General features: G+C 41.8%; 1 protein-coding gene across 5 annotated transcripts in view; it reads right to left on the reverse strand.

Moving 5' to 3' along the window:
* Positions 1-16,077, reverse strand: part of LIMCH1 (LIM and calponin homology domains 1) — a 179,540-nt gene that overhangs the window by 27,026 nt on the left and 136,437 nt on the right. For all 5 annotated transcript variants that reach the window (XM_086746346.1, XM_086746345.1, XM_086746344.1 and 2 more), the window contains 4 exons: positions 14,499-14,625; positions 11,512-11,666; positions 10,915-11,317; positions 6,874-7,095 (listed from right to left, as the gene is read on the reverse strand). In XM_086746346.1, the coding sequence (XP_086602472.1) occupies positions 6,874-7,095; positions 10,915-11,317; positions 11,512-11,666; positions 14,499-14,625 (907 nt within the window). The remainder of the gene's footprint in view (positions 1-6,873; positions 7,096-10,914; positions 11,318-11,511; positions 11,667-14,498; positions 14,626-16,077) is intronic.

Here is a 16,077-nt window from a genome sequence, read left to right on the forward strand (position 1 = left end):
ACAAAAAAACCCTTGAACAGTATTACCCACACCCAGGGAAGTCAAGTGCCAATGGCAGCTGGAGCTGGGGAAAGAGCACAGCCATACTGGCCTCTCAGAGGGCTTAAAAAGCTCAGCGAATGCACAGATATGACACACTTCTATCACCTCTGGGTCTAGAGTTCCTTCAGGAACCTAAACACGGTGCTGTGTCATGTAGCCATCTTGCCCAAGTGCAGTAACTAAATCTACCCATAACCTACATCCAGGAGGCTGAATCAGGTATAGACATAGATGTTATTTATAGAAATTCTTTGAAAGAGGAGTAAAAAAAGAGAAAGAGCTATCACTTGCTGCAGGAAAACTGAGTTTTGCAATAGCATGCTGCAGAAGTTCTGCTCTTGCTCACGAGACTTGACTCTTCCTCCTCCCTCTGCTGAACAATTAAATGCTAGTGATATAAAGCTAAAAATATAAAACTGATTAGTAAGTAATTTATAAAAAAATTAAGTCAACTTCACTGGGGAACTCTCTCATTCCCACTATATCTAGTTCTATTTATAATACTAAGTAATACAAAATATTATCCAGTATTTTATCCACAGGTATATGATACACTTAAGAAAATTCTTCTACTGATAGAGTTGATAAAAGGTCTTTTCTACCACAGACTACCATCACTTGCTTTTCATATATAATTTGTAATAAAATGATCATGTTATCACTGAGCATGAAAAAAAGGCATACAAACATTTCATTGTACCTAAGAGGATCATATTTTGACACGGATGCTGAAAAATTGAACAACTTGGCAAGCAAAGTTTCTGAGGTGTTTCAGAGCAGCTCTCGTGCTTTGGGATGGAAGACCCACGTGGCCTCTCGGCACCACCCTGCAGCAGCCACATGCATTCGTGTGGGCAGAGGCGTCATTCTGCAGGACCACAGAGCCACTCCATCTGCTGGCTCTGCTGCAGGTGCCTATGAGGGAAGGTCACCGAACATCGGCTCATCCACTGCCACAGGCAATGAAGCTTTCAAGGGAAGCAGGAAAAACCTTGCTGTGTAGGGACTGTGGTTATCTCTGCCCCTAGATCCACGCTGATGTGAAGACTCTGTCCCAGTAACGCCTGAAAACTGAAGAATGCTGTCTACTTGGATTGGTGTTTTCATTACCCCATGCATCTAGTTACCCGGGAGTAAATGAGCTTACCCATTTAGGATCTAGAAGCCTTAGTCCACGATGGAAAGTTAAATATTGTGATTGCATTTGCAGTTATGAGCACATCAGTAACAGAGGACAAAGCAACGTCTCCGTTCTGCTAACCAAGGTATCCATTTAGCACAGCTGACTATGGAGTGTTATCAAACATCTACTAGGCATAAAAATAAATTAGTTCAGTTTGTGGCAGACAAGATTTTTACCCCATAAACTAGGATATCAGTCCAAGTACTTCTTTAATTAAGACCATACAAGCCAGAAATAGCCACATTGTTGCAGCAGGACCTTACACACTTAGAAAATCGTAAAAATACAGTAACAAGGATCTCCTAAAACACCAAACATCACAACTACTACAAGAATTCAAACTCCAAAGGAAGTTACAGTAGAACTTTATTAATCCTTATTGTAAATTAAATCAAAACGTAGGTCAGTTAACACTACTTGTACACAAAACCATGTGAAATATCATTACTGTATTTTCTATGGAAACATGACAAAGCAAGCTCTCTGGAACTAGCGAGAATGCAGAGATATTGGGAAGAATCAGGTTAGAGCTACAGTTTAAATTCTGTAAAATCACTCAGGAATGAAATTGGTTACAGTATCAACAGCCACATGAAGAAATTGCCTCAACACATCTTTCAAACTTCTGTAATTGATATTGTACACATATCGTTGACTTTAAAATTCTCACACAACGATTTCCTCATCAAAGCTAGTGTTTTCTGTTGTTGTGAGCGGTAACGGTGGCACGACCTCGGGCTCCCTTGCATGCAGTACCACTGCGAGAACACTGCTCTGACGCATTAAGTCATCTGCCTCCTCTGGCAGCTATATAATGCCATACTCAGGCCAGCTATTACAACCAAAGATCAGGGTGGATTAGTAATAGACAGAGAAGCCTCCTTGAAAGGGTTGCAAGGAATAGTCATTTTTCTAGAGTTATTACTGCTCAATTGGGATGTAAAATAAGCTCCTGTCACTCATAGACACTGAAAAGTGCATGGGTGCCTGGAAGATGGGAGAGACGAACACTAGATTCGTAACCAAATCCTGAGCAGAGCTCCCTTCTAGCTGCTTTGAAGCTTTGCTACTCTCACTTCTCATCCTGAATCTTTCTCCTTTCAGGTAGTCCAGCCCTCCTCACATCTTCCCATGTGCGGTTCAAGGCAAAACTGTCAATGTGGAACAGATGTACTTACTCTGCAAGTGTTTCTGGTAATGAATCAAAGAACAAAGACTTGTCTTACCAGATATGTACAAATCAGGATTTCAACCCTGCTCGCCTGTAGCTGGGCCAGCAATCCCCAACCACAAGAAAGCTTTAATCTCAGTTCAATCAGTGGATTTTTGAAGATGAAGGAGAGTGTTACTTGGATATATATAAAAAGTTTATTTTGTGCCAAGCATGCAGTGAGTAGAAATGGACAAGTTTAAGCTAGCTAGTGAAAAATTAAAAGAAAGTCAAAATCTCTCCCCACCATCACCACCCTGCCCTGATCTTTTTAAAGTTGCTGTCTATATTTTTTTTTTTTTTGGTTGATCAGAGCAAGGCTATAATTAGGGCTATAACAAGCCATAATTTCTAAATGCTCATGCAAAGATTAATTAAAATAAAGCGATGTTACTCACTGACAAATTAATTCCCCTACACTAAAATCTGCACAAATCTTGTTTTAAAACAAAACATTTACTTTGCCAACTTCTGATTCAACGTGCTAGAGGATACAACTTCTCAGCATTCGTAATGTGCGTAACTGTTCTGTATAATGGAAAGAAAACACGAACTAATGGCTGACAGGTAGGACTGAGGTAAGGAGATGATTCTCACGTTATTGCTGGCATTGCCACTGACTGATCAGTCAGTCTTTGGGCCTTTGCCCCTGTTTTTCCAGCTGCAATAAGTGTGCTTTACTTACTCCTTCTCTTAGCAGCATATTGCTCCATAAACACCAGTGGGATATTTTCATCGTGCTTATAGGACAAATTTATCCTTCCTAGCCTTAAATCATAGGCAAAATTTGATAGCTACGTTGAGTAAAGGTAAATCTCTTCTAAAACACCCCCCCCCACCATCTAAGTACTCTACTGATACACTACAGACACAAGTATGGTTTCTTGAAAATATTTTTCTTTACCATCCTTCCCACCTGCTGCAGCTTTCTGCGCTGCATTTCACAGTTGATTTAGGCAGCAGTTACATATGTTTCCCAATCAGTCTCTGATTGCCAACCATTATTTGATTCACATACAGATGGGGTTCTTCTCTGTCAAGAAGACAACCAACACTGAGGTCTTACCCATATGAAACGATCCCTACACCTCTCTATCATCTCCCCCAAAACCTCGATCATATTCGCATTTTAAGTGGTGCAACTTGACTAAACCGTTTTCCAAACTTCAGGCCAAAGGAGCTGTTGAAGTACAGCTGCACAGCATCTTCCCGTATTGCAGACAACGCCTGAAGCCAGCCGGACTGTTTTAGAGCAGGGCTACAGAGCTTCAAAGGGAAGCCTGCCAGGCGGAGAGAAGACAGGAGTAGTCCATTTGACAACTGAACTGAAACAGCAGGGGAGCAGCCCTAAGACGGATGGAGGAGGAGGAAGGGGCACGCAAAGAACAGGAAGAGAATCAGAAGGGGAAGACAGGAGGGCCAAAGGTAACATATATATATGAAAAGGAATATACACTTCACAGAAGAGACTCAGGGCATAAGATGAATGAATAAAATACAAAACCAAAACAAATCTCAGAGCAACTAGAGGGAAAAAAAAATCCCACTAGAAACAGCATCTCTTAACAGGCAGAGGAACTAATGCCTGTGAATGTTATTCAAAGCCTGGGAAGGACAGAGCTAACAAGAACTGTATCAATAAAGGCAAGTATACAAATAAAGCCAGTGAAAGCAAGTTTAGAAAATGCTTTTAAAACACGCTCAATTTGTAAAAGTTTTCTCAAGGCAAAAGAAATGTAGTTGTTGCTTCCACTCCAGACAGCTCTGCTTCCTCATCTCAGCTGCTTTTCAAACCCCTGTTTCTGTTGTCTTCTGTTCCTCTCCTAAAAATTCAGTGGGGTTAAGCATCAGATAAAAACTACAGCCCTGGTTTCTCCTTGTGGGAGGTGACACAGCAGCAGCTTACTTCCAAGAATGTGTAGCTTGGCAGCCCCACCGTGCTGGGGCAAAAAACAAACCCCGTCTTCTGCTCTGGAGGGCTCACCATGACAGCTACCGAGTTATTCAGCATCCTACCCACCAACAGGCCATGTTTCATGAGTGGGACAAGCCCAGGAGGCTATTTTCTTTCCTAATTTGGATTCCCAACCTTCCTAGGAGAGGTTATACCTTCAGAGAGGAGTTCAGCCTTTCAGACTCTGCAGATGCAGGCTGACATTGTTGTGTCAGTTGTCCAAAAACTGAAGTAAAATAGGTACAGGGAGAAGGCTGAATGCAGTGAGTCCAGTGTAGCTGCCCAGTTGTTGCAGGTAGGGGCCCAAACCAATTGTATCCATATCAAGCTGCCTATAGCAGTGCTGGCCTGCACCCCAATGCACACAGTGAAGAAGCCAAACGTCAGGACCATGCCCCATCTCTAACCCTTCCCATCGATGAACCAGGGCACTCCAGTATGCCTGATAGCTAAATTACTGCCTATGCCTTATTCTACGGCATAGGGGCCTGGAAAATTAAAACAATGCAGCTGGGTAAAGAGAAGTAAATCTCTAGAAGGAACAGAGCCTGTAAATCTTATCTTAGGCTGGCAAATTCCCTTCCAGTCACAAACAGGTCTCCTTCTCTTCTTCCTCATCATGCTCAGTGCATTCCACTTGTATCCCCACACAGGATCCCTCTCCAAGCAGTCTCTTCTCCTTGCTCTGCCCTTGACGTGCTTGACACACATACTTTCGCTTGAAGCTGAAGTGCCATGAACAATTTATAATGGTTTGCACTACTCAGTCACATTATTGATGAAATCGTGACGCTAGCGATATAAAATCCTTAGTGAGAGCAGAGAAACTCAGTCAATAGCACCATCTGGGTGCAGACTCATTCTCTAGAAGGCTCAATCATTAAGTGCACTCAAGCTCAGAAACCAGGAGGTTATTCCGCAAATGTTAGAGTCACAAGCAATCTGAGAATTCAAACTCTTCTGCCTCCTTTGCCAACATCACTACAAGAGCTGAGACATCAGAAGCAGAAACTGGACACAGAAAAATATGCAGCCAGCCAGCCACACCATCCTCAAAACTGTAGAAAGAGAAGGATGAGAGGGCATCAAACAGGTACAAATACATCCAAGCCCTAACACTGGGTTCTGCTGCTGAATTTCCCTTCAGCTTTTCCACAGCTATACTGCTCCGGAAATCCTAAAAACGGAGACATTAGCACTTTCATTTGTCTCCTTTTGTGATGGCCATTGTGCTTCTAATCTGCAGCCAGCTGAGGCTCTTCTCTGTCCTCCAAACATTCCCATTACCAGCTCTCCCATATCAAGGCTTACCTGGCTTTTCCCTTACAGCCAATTCATTCTGACAGGAGCAGCCTCTGCTCTGCCATCCCTGTCTGCTTTCCTGCAAATCATTCACTCTTGACTGTACACCAGTTCTCCCTGACAGGATCAAGTCCATGCTCACAGCATCTTCCAGCTCCCATGCTTGCTGCAGGCTCCATGGCTTGGTTGTCCATGGCCACAGACTGGCTTGAAGCAGGGGAGTAAGATAAGACCCAAACTACTCTATGATAGAACACAAACCCTTTGGCATGAATGAACCGTCACTCCCCGGGACAGATCCCTGCTTGCTCCCTGTTATCTATCTGGCCAATGCTTGGAAGACATCTGAGATGAAAGCAAAAATTATCATACTCCAACTCTCACCACATCTCTGATTCTCTTTTTTGTTATACAGAAAAGAACGGCAAGAATTCCCCCTCTTGCCAACTGTTTGCAACCCTTTAACGTGCTTTATTTGCAGCCCAGTCCTTATTTCTTGTTTTGTTTTTACCATCTACTTTTATTACAGTTTTGTACCATCTAGATTCCTGCTGTGATATGCTCTAGATTTATTCCTGCCCTTTTCTCTGGGGAAGAGGGGTAGAGAAAGATGAAAAGGTAAAATTAATTTGTTTCTTTGATAAGGCAGTTAAGCACATTGGGCCCTCCGAGCATTTCAATAGCTTATCCCCTTTTCTAATATTTCTGAGAGGGGAATGAAAGCTGAATGCTCAAAACAGCCAGCACATCCACATCCTCTTCTTTGAACATTGAAAACTGAGACTAATTATAATGGCTCACACAGTCCAATTATGTTGCTGATCTAATCAGCTAACATCAGGAGAAGTGCTGAATAAATCTGCACAATAGCTGGGACACAGAGTCGATTTCTCCCTGGCCCAGCACATTTAAAACATGCTTATCAGCTACATGACATCTAAAAAAAAAAGAGACACTGCAAAATGTTTTTTGAACCTTCTCCTCCCATTTCTCTACCTGCATCCCAAAGGAAGAAGCCTTTAATTTACAAAGAATTTTAATTTCTTTTTTTCCTGATCCGGGCACACCCTCATGTTACAAAGCAAACATAAGCACTCGATTTTCATTTGTTAGTGATTAAATATGTTATGAGACAGAAAATTGGCAGAGAAAGTAAGGCTGATTTGTTCGTGTTGGTCTTACTGTTGGCTCTTTGTGCACACTCTGAGTGGCAGGCCTCTGTAAACTGAGCTCAACACTTGTGGGGTCCTTCTTCAACTCTACTGGGGGCCTGTCCCCTCTGGCTACTCCGTCAAATTTCAGAGATCTGCTCGGCGAAGGAGTAAATATTACTGTTGTACACTCTTTATCCTTCTCTTCCACGCCGTTGAAATTCTCTCCATTCATGCTGACTTTTCCATCTACCTGCAGAATACAGTTAAATAAAAATGCTGAGGCAATTAGCATTCAAAGGAATTTAGGAAATTAGGACTTCAAGATGATATTATAATTCAACATGATATTATAATTGTTAACAGTTTGTGCCATTAGTGAAGGACAGAGCCAAGCACATATTTTATTCAATGGGTCAGGATAGAAGAGAACTCTATTCCAGGGGGGATCATAAACAAAATACAGACAGAAGGCTAATTTTTCTGGATTCCTTGGTTTCTCACATTTTGTTCTCCAAGTAACAAACAGACACCCTTTGTGTCCATCACAGATCAGTGGATTTTAAAAGAACAACAAAGCTTTATGTTAAATTTAGACCCAAACTGCTAGATTTTGCATTGCCTCATCCAAAAGGCAAGCAGGTTCTCCAGAACTAATTACGCTGATGAACTGCTGTGTAACCTGATGACCTCACTACAGTATTGGCAGACCGTGCTTTCTGAAGCACTGTCATGTGAACTTTGAAGGGTCAGGAGCAACAGAGTTCATCCTATTCATAACATCGAAGCAAGGAACCGGAAAAAAACCCCGAGCATTCCACCTTCTCCGTGAAGCGATAAAATAAATAGCTGATTTCCCAGAAAATGATTTTATGCTGTCTCCACAAAAAGTAGAAAGCAGAAACTGTTTCACTACTTTGTTCTCCGGGCCAAGCTAGCTCCTTGGTGGGCCTATATTCCTGCAAAGGAACCCCTAGGCAAGGAAGAAAATACAAAATAAGCTCTAGCTTCTTCCTCTGCACTGATAGAGCCTCCTCTTGGGACTTTAATACTTCATAATTATGTTCTGAATGGAGGTGGCATGTAAACACTTCCTTCAGTTTGGAGGGCTGTTTGTGGAAGCCATCCTATGCATGAAAAAAATCTTGCTACAAAGAACTCACAAGCCATTCACTATAAGAGGGCCCAGCTGGAGAGAGACCAGGAGAAGACCAAATATCAGTAACACCATACTGCTCTTGCCTGGCTATAGCACAGAGATTTACAGGCTTGTCAGCTGGCGTGAGATTTAAATAGATCTGGAGGAGGGCTTTGCTACTCTCTGCACAGATCCTTCCTTGAAAAACGATCATCACAGGAGACAATGCAAAGGTGAGGGAGTAAATATGACAGACACTTCTCTGGTAATCATTGGACTTTGGGGAAACAATAGCATAGATCAGTGATTTCTTAGAGAAGCTATCTGGGATCTATACGTCGATTAGTCATTTCAGATTTCTCCGCAGGTACTGCATAAACAAAAAACACATGTAAAACCAAGCTCAGATGTCAGCCATTCCATGGGAACTTTTCACTTATTTCACTGCTATTGAAAACTGATCCAACAAGTGTCAAAACTGCTTTATCAAACTGAAACATAGTTTAAGAAAACAAAGTAGTTCTCATCTCATCCATCCTGCTCCACTCCTTACTTCATCATTTGCTTATCTTCGGTACTTCTTCAGTAAACAGCTTGGATACCTCAAGAGCGGCACTCCAACTTAGTATATGCCACCAATGCTAAGCTGAGAGCAAACTCCTTCCACTGACTTCTTGTACACGTGCATCCAGAGGTGTGTTCTCCATCTGAGGGTGATTAATTAAGGGGTCATCCCCGAGGCGCTGGGCATCCTCAGCTCTGACAGGAGTGTGAGGAGGTGAAGGCAGTTAACACCTTGCACAATCAGCTCCCAGGCAGAGGAGAAACAGCCTGGCTTTGCAAGCAGTTTCACCCCTTCTGACTGCTTTTCAGACGAAAAAGTTCCCTCCCTTTCGTCACTGTCATCATCCGCTCAACACAGCACTACTCTTAGGGTTTATTTCCAAACGCAAGTGTGGGCAGACACTGAGCCCCAAGTCTTCTGGGACTGTGTGCTGGATTATCTAGTAGAGAGGCAGGTCATGAAAGATCTCAGAAATAAAAAAGCCAGGAAAACACTGGCAGGCCGCACCATCCATTTTAGTGTCTCTGTTTAGACTAAGACATTTCTCTATTTATATTAAGGAGGAAAACCAAATGTTTGAATGATCAGGACAGATGCCCTGGCTGTGGAGTTAAACAAACATACTCCTTTCCTTCTGATCTGGAGCAAGTCAACACATTGTCACCAGAGCCAAGAATCACTGACAGACTGGGGTTTCAGGGAAAAATAATGCTACAGCTACATGTGCTAGAGAATGATTCCTACTGAGACAAATCACATTCTTCCACATCAAGTGAACAAGATCTAGACAGACTTTTAGTGGTGGTTAGCGGTGGGGGGAAGCATCCATGGGTTAATTTCTCCCCACAGATGTGATGTATACATGCATTAATGTGAAGGTGATACACACATATATCTTGGTCTTCTGAGGAAAAAAAGTGGCATGGATCAGAAAAAAAATCAAAGATCCATGTTTTACTGATGTCAACAATGTCAACTCTAGGGGAATACCAACTGAGGTACAGGAGAAATAGGAACTACCAGTTTCACATTTCAACTAGGAAACATGGTTGGGAAGTTTCCACAAGAGCTGGGACAGACTTCAAGAAATTACAGACATCACAGCACACTTTTTCACTATCTATACAAAATTAACTTACTTTTTAAAAAGTAAACAACCTGAATATACATGGTAGCAATGCTACTGGGACATCAGCAGGGCTGCAACGTCCCCTGCAGGCCACCAGCAGAGTAGTTGATAGCAATGGCAGACACAAGGGGACCCAAACTCTATGGGCTGGGGGCATCCATATCAGTAGGCTTTGCACTGCCTACAAGGCTACAATGAGACTTGGGGAAGCTCCAGTTTTGGTACAGGCACTGTGAGAAGCAGATTTCAAATGATGTATTCCGGTCTGGCCTCTCTAACACATCCCAGTTCTTTGCTTTCTCCATCACTGGTTCAGTATTTTACTCTGACTCTCCACATCCACCCACTCCAAAGATACACTCCTATACTCCTCAGGTTTCATATCCCAGTTTTAATCTCTTCTCCTCTCCCCTCCCCTGCAAATCTTGTAGCTGGGTCCTTATTCCAGGCAGCCCTGCCTTCATCCAAGCTCTTGTAATGCTTTTATTCCCATAATCTTTGCTCAGTACTTGTAATCCAACGCAGTCACTCCACCTCTCTTGCCAGCAATCCCCAATTGCACTGCTGCCCCAGTATCAATTTGTTTTCCTCAAACCTGGATGGAGAGCCTATATTCCTTCTTTACACCAGTGAAGCAGCTTTTTCCATTCACCCCTGGTGAGAAACATTTTTAAGAGAGAAAGTATCTTTGGGCAAGCTGGCTCTTGACTCTGAAGGAGCAGGGACTCTCCACACCAAATAGATGCACATTGCAATGTTTCAAAGGCTTATGACTTGGCTGAACGGGACAGACTTGTTTGAGTACGGCAAAAATCAGGTCCCTGCCACAAAAGCCAGTTCAGGTCTTGCTCCAAACATCAGGGCCTCCACACTCTCTGTCACTATCCTTTTGTTCAAAAACAAAAAACTGTGACAACATAATCTTTCCTAACCTCTTTCTCACAAAATGCTTTTCTTTTTCTTAGAGGCCCCCCTTTCCCTGTCTTTCCCCAAACAAATTTAGCCTGAGGAAAAATGACCAGCACAAATATTTCAGTCTGAACAGGTCAAGTTTCTAAAAAGGCTGGTAATCAAGAAGAGATGACTAGACTGGGCAGCACAGAGCATGAAGCTGAGTTTTATAACATCTGAATACTGCAACCATTTTCTATTTAATTGTATTAAACATTTATATGTTCAGATGATTTAGTTAGGATCTCTTTGCCTCCTAATTGACTTTGAGGAGCGCAACATATCCTACCTTAAAGTTCTTTAAAACTTCCTGTGTATTTTTGGGCTGGGAGTAAGGCTTGGGCGTCAGCATAGGCACAGCCTTGGAGACAACACTTTTGCTGGGAGATGTACGTCCTGTCGAACCGCTGGGCTCTAGTTCAGCGGTGGGAACAATGGTTGCTTCAATGGTGGCAGTGAATTTTGGAGCAGGCAGCGACTGTTGCCTTAAGTATCTCAGAGGATTTGGGTCTTTCAGTGGGGAATTTGGCTCCACTGAATGGCTTCTTTCCAGAATTTTTGGCATCTGCAAACGCTCAAGGACAGCTTCACTGATAGTGAATCTTTCGATGTACTGCTGGAGGATGCTCTCAGCCTCCTCCTGTGACTTTGCATTCTTGTATGCCTCATGAAGTTCCCGCTCTCTTCTCTCTCTGCATGGGAGACAACACAAGAAAGACCATTGCATTAAAATTAACACTGGGAATCACTCCTATTTTCTCTGCTCCATCAACATCCTTCCCTCTCCCTCTCCATGTCTGCAGGCATGGCTGCCCACAGTTACCTATCACCTATGGAACACACAGCATTTTCAGATGTGCCTCTGCACTTCAGTAAAACAACGTACTTCTCTTCCACAATTTCTCGGTAGGTTTTGATGCTTTTTCTGCGCTCATTTGTTCCGTCTCCAGACAATAACCTTTCCATTTTCTTTCTCTCAGCTTCTTTTTTTATTAAATCCTGTGAAGCGCTCCTTCGACGACTCTTCCATCGAGCAAGGTCCTGCAAGAGAAGGAAGGCACCTGAATGTACAGTTGTAAATAGCTAAAAACTGGCCACAGAAATCAAGCTTTGCAACACTTGTTCCTGCCTGTGGACCAGGTTCCTATCACCTGCAGGCAGTGATGTTTATTTTAAAGAGAAACGGAGGTTATACCATAAAATGAAGATATTGCCTGACTGATTTTTCTCCTAACAGCAGGATCCAGTAAGGATTTCATAGCTCCACTGGTGTATTTTCTTTTTGGCTTTGTAGCTTGCAGAAGCACGCTAGGTAGTGACACCAGGAAATCTGGCCTAAAATTACCAGTCAGGGCGCTCATTTTCACTTGGGTCAACATCAGGGACAAAACCTGATTCCCCAGAAAGATGAAGAAGAAAAATTATGGTAGGTGAAGAATTTTAATAACCAGATGTGTGGGAGACAGGAGTTTGTTAGAGGAAGGGATGTAATTTCACCATGAACTATGGCTGCACTGATAGTCTGCCTTGGAGAGCTGACAGTGCCATGCTTTGCCGATGCTATCAGCCAACTACATGCAAGCATGGTTGACCCATGCTTTTTTTTTTAGATAGAAAAATCCAGTGCAGCATTCAAACTTAAACTCTTCCTCATAGGTACCCTCCAATATTTTGGGCACAGATCTGAGCAACAGAGGTTAGGGACTGAAGTGGCTCACAGCTGGCTGACGTGAGACATGGCAGAGGAAAAAGTCTACAGTTTGTGTCCAGCTACGTAGATATGTCCTTGTTGAAGCAATAACCTTACTCTTTTTGGAAGTTGCCTGTCCGAAATTGTCCACAAGATCCACTGATTCTGGCTCTTTACCTCTCCTGCAAAACCAGCCTGATGCTAAACCAGAGAGCTACAGGAGATACCTGTTATGGGCACCTATGTCTTGCATCCTGCTTGGGTTATGAATTTACAGGTTTGGGAGAATACAGAGACAAGATATTTTTCACAATAAAAGTATTACAGTAAAGAAGCTTTCTATGCTGTAAAATTTCTCTGTAATCAATCAGTAATGGAACAAAACTTTTTATGTAGAAAATAACCTCTGCAAAACTTCTGCAATGAGAAATAACTTCCTAGGGAAGTGTAGGGGCACATTTGTCATTAGCTTTACGACAGCAGGAGATTAGTATACAGATTATATTTCATGCACTCTAACAAATTCTGGTTTTAATAAAAACCAGAGATTCTGTATGCATACTCAATTCAAAGGCTATTTCATTAATTACATAGTTTTCCAAATATTTAATTCCATTTTTATTGGTAAACAGCAGAAGGTACTGCAAGCATAACGTATTTTATTAAAACCAGGAACAAACCTTGTCACTTTTAATTTAGCTTAAAACCACAAATTATTGATGTTACACTCAAAGGATCGCTCATTAAAGTATTTCTTCACATGACCTACATATATCAGTCTATAATCCCCTTCTCGAAACATAGGCCTTTCATTTTCCTCAGTTACTAATTATTCTCATTGGAGTACCAAAGCATTTCTTTATTCAGCTGCTCCCGCTATTACCTATTGTTTGGAAATCAGTTTTTCATTAGCAAATTTCAAAACATAAGCTCTTCTCCACTTTTTGTAATTAAAAACCAGACATGTTTATCTTTTCCAGCTCTGATGCTTTAGAATAACAATAATAAAAAAAAGCCATGAAACTGTTAATTGTTAGCAAATTTACAGTATAGGCATATAAAAAATATCAGACCATGAATGCAGTTTCATCTTCATAAAGCCCTCTGAATGCCAAGCACATTTCGTAAGGGCATTTTTAGTACCTCTTCACAACTTTTAGTTCAGTGTAGAAGGTGCTGAGGGCCTGGAAAAATTACACACTTTAGCTCAGAGGATTTTCCATTCAACAGCAAAGAGTTCTCAAACCTCTTGAACGCCTTTGGACTCATTCTTATCTCTGCTGGGAAATTATGGCTTCCCACATACAGACCTCTCAGCTGAAGTCCTTCATTGTTCTACTACAAACAGTTACTTCTCAGCTGCATATACTGTTCTTTTTTGGACTCTTCCCTGAATTTTCTACCAAAAACCTCCCTGAGATGTTTCATAGTAGCTGTCCTTATAATGGGAAATTACTGTACTAGCTGTTTGAAGAGATGTGTTTTGTTTTGTTTTAATTAAAAAATATGCCCCAAATTCCTCATTTAAAATCAGTCCTTAGGAATAAACAGGATTGATACTAAAACTCCTTATACTAACTTAACTGCAAATCATGCTTTTCTGTCCCTGCTAATTTGCTGAAGACAATGCCGAAGACAATGCCAAATGCCAGGACAGCTTAAAAAAACACATTGAGGAAAGAGGATTTGGAAAGGCCTTGTAACCCAAGCAAGGTATATCTAACTTGAAGGGTAATTTGCTTGCTTGGTCCAGATGAAAAATGTTAGCATTTTCTGTATCTAAGCAAATTCATTAAAGCTAAGTCTAACCTATTTATTCACTATCCTGCCTAGTCTTGTATTTTGTCACTTTGGGCATCTACTAACTAGAAAAGTTGGAGAAGTCAGCAGTTAGAAGCTGTTCTGTCTTCATTTTTATCTAATCACAGTTCAATCACATTTTTTAAAAAAACAAAGTACCTGTTGCACAATACCTGTTGCACTTGCAGAGGCACCAGAAGACTTAGTATTCTGTAATTTACATCAAATTATGAACTTCTATGCTTTTAGCAACAACCCATTGTGGGGGAAGAAAAAAAGGTGTTCCTGATTATTTTAGCGCTGGAGGGCAACTGTAGATTTAACTGGTTGTACTTTTTTTGCCTAGCTAGTTGGCCTCAGCGCCAGCACTGCTGTATACTCACATCTTGCCATCTGGTCTCATCCTCTTTCAGCTGGTTGTGTATGTTCTGCAGTTTCTCATGGCGAGCTTTGCTATGTGGCTGAGTCACAGCTTCTTCTTCGGATCTCATATCAAACATGCTCACACTCCTAAACAAGGGGGGAATAAGACGTGCAGCATTATTTAGGGGCTTATATTCCTTCAGCTTGTTAGAGCTAAAGCCACAGGAGGGTGCTACAGCAGAATCAGACACCTGCACCGTTCGGAAGCTCCCAAAAGCAGCAGTCCCCAGAAGGACCAGTTAGCACCCCTATGGCTCCCACATAGTTCTTGAAGTGTTATACTCCTCAACTTTCTCTTGCTCTTGTTAGTTGACTGTAACTTTGCCTCTGTCTAAGAAGCACTACTAAGATTACACCAATAGCTCTTATTAAAATAATTATATTTAGAGCAGAGCTCAGAACATATTCCTTTCTGAAGATTTATTTCCCAGTCAGTTTTCAAGACCCCTCCAATTAAGATCATAGACAGAAGTTTCCATTTTAGTCTAAAACAAGAGAGGCTTGAGAAGTACCTTAGGGGCAGCATGGCTGGCTACATGCTATTGCTACAAAATCAGTGAGAGACGCCCAAAGAAGCACAGGCAGCACGAACAGCGTGGTACTTCCTCCTCTCCCTCCCTGCCTCAAAGAAACTCAATGCTATCAGCACCAGCTTATTAATACAGCTAACCTAACAAGGAAAAGCTGACGTTCAGGACAAAACAGTTTCTTTCTACACATTCTATTTCTGTCCCTGACCTTTGCAGAATAAAGAGAAAAAAAAAGGTCATGGTTTGATATTATACATCCATTCATATTATATAAAGATCTTCAAACGAAGATAACATACTTAACTACTCCCCCCCCACTATTATTAGTAAAACATGACCTCAGTTGTGCCATTAAAAGCAAAAAGCCAAAAAAAAAAAAAAAAAGCCATGCAGTTCCACATGAAGTGATTTCACAGCAGTCTTCAAATGATCAGCTGTAGCTTTAGGTGAGCCAACAAGCCAACTAGCAGGAGAAGCACCGAAAGAAGATAAAATTGTAGGCGACTGTGTACACAGTAACCAAAGTAAACAGACACGTAAAGCTGTGCGTATACATATTTAGGCAAGCAAAGATGGGAACAAACCACTCTTAAGGGAAAACTGGAAGGTCTGGACAGTGGGTGGAAAAGAACATGCACAGATCCTATCCTCTTGGTAGGTTTTTTATTCAAAAATGAAGGACAGAATACACATCCTATTGCCTTTAAACCTGAACAGAGAGGTCAGCACATTACCGTGCTTCATTCCTTAAGCACAGGGCTGAGGGGCACACTAGTCTGGGTTTCTCTGTGGGTAGTTTAAGGATTGCATTGCTCTGGATTGGATTGGAGCACTCCAAAACAACAGAACCGAAACAGATTTCGAGTTTTGTTGTTTTTAAAACAAAGGCATGTCACCTACTAAGGAACATTTAAGTATCAGCCACATTTTGTAGACTGATGAGGTAGGTTGGGAGATGCATAACTTATAATAAAGTCACCTTTAAAGGGTTTATTTCAGTTTAAGAGCT

Source organism: Chlamydotis macqueenii, chromosome 4, assembly GCF_036417535.1.
Source record: "Chlamydotis macqueenii isolate bChlMac1 chromosome 4, bChlMac1.mat, whole genome shotgun sequence".
NCBI classification, from domain to species: domain Eukaryota; kingdom Metazoa; phylum Chordata; class Aves; order Otidiformes; family Otididae; genus Chlamydotis; species Chlamydotis macqueenii.